Source organism: Chiloscyllium plagiosum, unplaced genomic scaffold, assembly GCF_004010195.1.
Source record: "Chiloscyllium plagiosum isolate BGI_BamShark_2017 unplaced genomic scaffold, ASM401019v2 scaf_1085, whole genome shotgun sequence".
NCBI lineage: Eukaryota > Metazoa > Chordata > Chondrichthyes > Orectolobiformes > Hemiscylliidae > Chiloscyllium > Chiloscyllium plagiosum.
Window position 1 is genome coordinate 1 of NW_025204400.1, and position 4,734 is coordinate 4,734.

General features: G+C 50.0%; 1 protein-coding gene across 1 annotated transcript; it reads left to right on the top strand.

Annotated features, from left to right (window-relative positions):
• Positions 1-142: 142 nt before the first annotated feature.
• Positions 143-4,656, top strand: LOC122546374 (B-cell receptor CD22-like). The gene is made up of 2 exons (XM_043685105.1): positions 143-498; positions 4,365-4,656. Exons 1-2 carry the CDS (start codon positions 168-170, stop codon positions 4,646-4,648), a joined length of 615 nt encoding a protein of 204 aa, XP_043541040.1. The 5' UTR covers positions 143-167; the 3' UTR covers positions 4,649-4,656.
• The last annotated feature ends 78 nt before the right edge of the window (positions 4,657-4,734 follow it).

Below are 4,734 nucleotides of genomic sequence, written 5' to 3' on the forward strand. Positions count from 1 at the left end.
CTGGATAGTCAGGCATTAGAGAGGAGGATACACTTGAGAATGCGAAATGCTGGAGCAGAGCAGAAGGGCTGAATGGCTTGTTTCAGGATATGATTTCAGAGGGATTCCTCTGAAATGATGTCAGTGCTCAGGGACAGCATTTATTCGGGGATTTGGGAGAATGTTCCATGATGTTCCACAGCTTTATCCCTCTCCCTGACCTGAATCGAGCTGTAATTCCTCTTGTAGATGGTCCTGGAGATGTTACCATTGTTCGCAATGAGCCACAGGGAGAGGTGAAGGAGGGAGACAAGGTTACCTTGACCTGTAACTCCAGGAGTAATCCAGGAGCTCTCTACACCTGGTATAAGGACAATGTGAACACAGCAGCTAACAAGGGGACAGGGAACATCCTGACCATTCGCTCCATTACCCCAACGGAATCTGGAGATTATTACTGCAAAGCGGAAAATGTTATTGGAAGACAAACTTCAAAGAGCTTCAGGATCGAGGTGCTCTGTGAGTGACATTCCCAGGCTGACCTTTTCCCAATGTAAACTTTGCAGTCTTTGTCACTACTCATTGAATGAGAGCTATTTATCCAAGATGCAACTGCCGCCTGCCCCATCTCTGACTCACACTGAGTTACTTTCCCCAGTCACCCTCCTCTCACTCCCTCTCCTGCATTGTTCCCCAGTCCTGCAGCACCTCGAATGTAAACTTGTGATTCAATTTCAAATCTCTCCATCACCCTCTCCCTATCTCTGTAACCTTCTCCAACCCTGAAACCCACTCGCCATCTTAGTAATCTCCTCCAGCCTACACACTCTTCGCTATCCCTGTCACTTCCTCCAGGCTCTGCACCCTTCCCTATCCCTGAAACTGCCTCCATTCTCGACACCACTCCCTATCACTGTAGCCTCCTCCAAACCTGTGATTCAAGTGTTACCTGGCTCCCATTGTTCTGGCATCATGGGCCATACCTTCAGTTGCCTGGAGCCCAGTGCTCAGGTACTCCCTCCCTACACATCTCCATCTCTCTCTCTGTCTGTCTGTCTCTTCCCCCCCATCCACCCCCACCTCCTCCAAGATATACCTTAAAAGCGACATCTTCTCCTGACATAGTGATCACCCGCCCCTGCATTTGCTGAGACAGTTTGGAATTGGCCTGCTGTTTTACCCCTTGCAACCATGAAGCAGGTGCTGTGCAACTGCACATTGTGTTTTATTGCCTTTGTTTGTCACATTTCTTCATTTCATTTCTGATCAAACTTTCTCATTTCGCCCTTCCCCATTACTGCGAGATCCCCTGTTTCTGCAGATCTTTTGTGAGAGGCTCTGAAATCTTGGATGAACCTTTCACCCCACAGATGGACCGAGAAACATGGAGACTATTTCTGGGGATACAGTGACGGAGGGGACCGAGATCACGTTAACACGTCGAAATGAAGCCAAGCTCCCGGTTAGTGTGTACAGCTGGAAGAAAATGTGCAACGGACAACGGAGAGATCTGTGAGAAAATACCGACATGATTAGGATTCGACCAACTAGGAATGATGCATCCTGTTTCTACATCTGTACAGCATGGAATTCTGTCAGCATGCAGGATTCTGAATCCAAACACATTCGTGTACTTTGTAAGTAAAGAGGGTGTGGGATGTACAGAAAATATCCCTCAGTTAGACCCACACTCTGAGCATAGTTCCAGTCTCCCTATCCCTCAGTTAGACCCACACTTGGAGCACTGTGCACTGTTCCAGTCTCTGTATCCCTCAGTTAGAGCCGCACTTGAAGCACTGTGCACAGTTCCGGTCTCTGTATTCTTTATTTAGACGACTTGGAGTACTATGCACAGTTCCAGTCTCCCTATTCCTCAGTTAGACCACACTCGGAGCACCGTGCACAGCTCCAGTCTCCATATCCCTCAGTTAGACCCACACTTGGAGCACTGTGCACAGTTCCAGTATCCGTATCCCTCAGTCAGACCCACACTCGGAGCACCGTGCACAGTTCCAGTCTCTGTATCCCTCAGTTAGACCGACACTTGGAGTACCATGCACAGTTCCAGTCTCTGTATCCCTCAGTTAGACTGACACTCGGAGCACCGTGCACAGTTCCAGTCTCCCTATTCCTCAGTCAGACCCACACTCGGAGCACCGTGCACAGTTTCAGTCTCCGTATCCCTCAGTTAGACCTACACTCGGAGCACCGTGCACAATTCCATTCTCCGTATCCCTCAGTCAGACCCACACTCGGAGCACCGTGCACAGTTCCAGTCTCTGTAACCCTCAGTTAGACCGACACTCGGAGCACCGTGCAGTTTCAGTCTCCGTATCCCTCAGTTAGACCGACACTCGGAGCACCGTGCACAGTTCCAGTCTCTGTATCCCTCAGTTAGACCCACACTCGGAGCACTGTGCACAGTTCCAGTCTCTGCATCCCTCAGTTAGACCCACACTCAGTGCATCGTGCACAGTTCTAGTCTCCGTATCCCACAGTTAGACCCACACTTGGGGCACTGTGCACAGTTCTAGTCTCCATATCCCTCAGTTAGAATCACACTCGGAGCACTGTGCACAGTTTCAGTCTCTGTATCCCTCAGTTAGACCGACACTCGGAGCACCGTGCATAGTTCCAGTCTCCGTATCCCTCAGTTAGACCCACACTCGGAGCACCATGCACAGTTCCAGTCTCCATATCCCTCAGTCAGACCCACACTCGGAGCACTGTGCATAGTTCCAGTCTCTGTATCCCTCAGTTAGACCGACACTCGGAGCACCTTGCACAGTTCCAGTCTCCGTATCCCTCAGTCAGACCCACACTCGGAGCACTGTGCACAGTTCCAGTCTCTGTATCCCTCAGTTAGAAGCACACTCAGAGCACCGTGCACAGTTCCAGTCTCTGTATCCCTCAGTTAGACCTACACTCGGAGCACCGTGCACAGTTCCAGTCTCTGTAACCCTCAGTTAGACCGACACTCGGAGCACCGTGCGCAGTTCCAGTCTCTGTATCCCACAGTTAGACCCACACTCGGAGCACTGTGCACAGTTTCAGTCTCCGTATCCCTCAGTCAGACCCACACTCGGAGCACTGTGCACAGTTTCAGTCTCTGTATCACTCATTTAGATGACATTCAGAGCAATGTGCGCAGTTCCCTGGTCTCCATGCTGTAGGTGGATAGTCAGGCATGACAGTGGAGGATACACTCAGGAATGAGAAAGTTTGGAATGGAGAAGAGCAGCTGAATGGTCTATTTCAGAATGTGCATACTGGGGGGTTCTGGTGTTTTCTCTCCGAAATGATGTCAGTGCTTAGGGGCAGCATTTATGAGGGGATTTGGAATAACGTTCCTTCATGTTCCACAGCTTTATCCTTCTCCCTGACCTGAATCAAGCTATAATTCCTCTTATAGATGGTCCTGGATGTTACCATTGTTTGTAATGAGCCACAGGAAGATGTAAAGGAGGGAGAATGGGTAACATTGACCTGTGACTCCAGGAGTAATCCAGGAGCGCTCTACACCTGGTATAGCGACAATGTGAACACAGCAGCTAACAAGGGGACAGGGATTGTCCTGATCAATCGCTCCATCACCCCAACGGAATCTGGAGATTATTACTGCAAAGCGGAAAACGTCATTGGAAGACAAACTTCAAAGAGCTTCAGAATCGAGGTGCTCTGTGAGCGTCATTTCCAGGTCATCCTTTTCCCCATGTAAACTCCCCTGTCTCTGTCACGACTCACTGAATGAGAGCTATTTATCCAAAACATCATTGCCCCCAGTCTCTGAACTCACACCGAGTCCCTTTCTCCAGTCACCCTCCTCTCACTCCCTCTCTTGCATTTACCCCAGTGCAGCACACATCTATTAGAAACTTCCCATTCTTAGCTCTCAAATCCCTCTATCACACTTACCTGTCTCTGTAATGTCCTATAGTACATACATGCCTCCCTATCTCTGTAATCTCCTCCAGACCCCACACCCCTCTCTGTCTCTGTAACCCCCTCCAGTCCCTTCATCCCTGCCTATCTCTGTCACCTCCTCCAGGCCCCACACCCCTCTCTGTATCTATAACCCCTTCCAGTCCCTTCATCCCTCCCTATCTCTGTCACCTCCTCCAGTTTCAGCCTCTTGAGTACTTCCCGAAACTCATCGCTCTCCCCTTTGTGACCCTGACCTTTGGCATTCTGTCCCTAAACCGTTTTAACTTCCTTTTCTCTTTCTTCCTAATAAATTGAGCCCTTTAACTGAAAACTGCCCATTTATCTGACCTGTGGGATCTGTGACTGATTTTCCTGTGACTTGACTCCTTGCAATGTCTCCCTTAGTGAGCGATGCTCAAGTAATGCTGTCTCTCACTGAGAGTCTTGTCCCTTTCTGTCAGATGCCCCTCGGAACATGAAGGTGTCGGTCTCTCCATCGGACAGTGCGATACACGAAGGTGACACTGTCACCCTGAGCTGCACCAGCGACAGCAACCCCCCAACCAGCTGGTACAAGTGGGAACGGAGACAGGGAGAGGAGACTGAGCCTCTGGAATCATCTGAGAGAGACCTGACCTTGTACAGAATCACTCACAAACAGGAGGGTGTGTACTCCTGTGAGGCGGGAAACACGGTCGGTGTGAACAGGTCGGAGGGTCGCAGGATAGAGGTTGTGAGTAAGTAAGCAGCCCTGATATTGACCTCTGACCCCCTGTGAGTGTTCAGCACAGGCCTCAGTGTTAACATTGCTATACTCCCAGGCCTCATTCC

What these genes read in the sequence shown, in the direction of transcription:
- LOC122546374 (XM_043685105.1), top strand. Translation starts at nt 168, where the DNA reads ATGATGTTCCACAGCTTTATCCCTCTCCCTGACCTGAATCGAGCTGTA. An exon ending in CTTCAGGATCGAGGTGCTCT is followed by an intron (nt 499 to 4,364) that starts GTGAGTGACATT and finishes CCTTTCTGTCAG; the next exon opens with ATGCCCCTCGGAACATGAAG.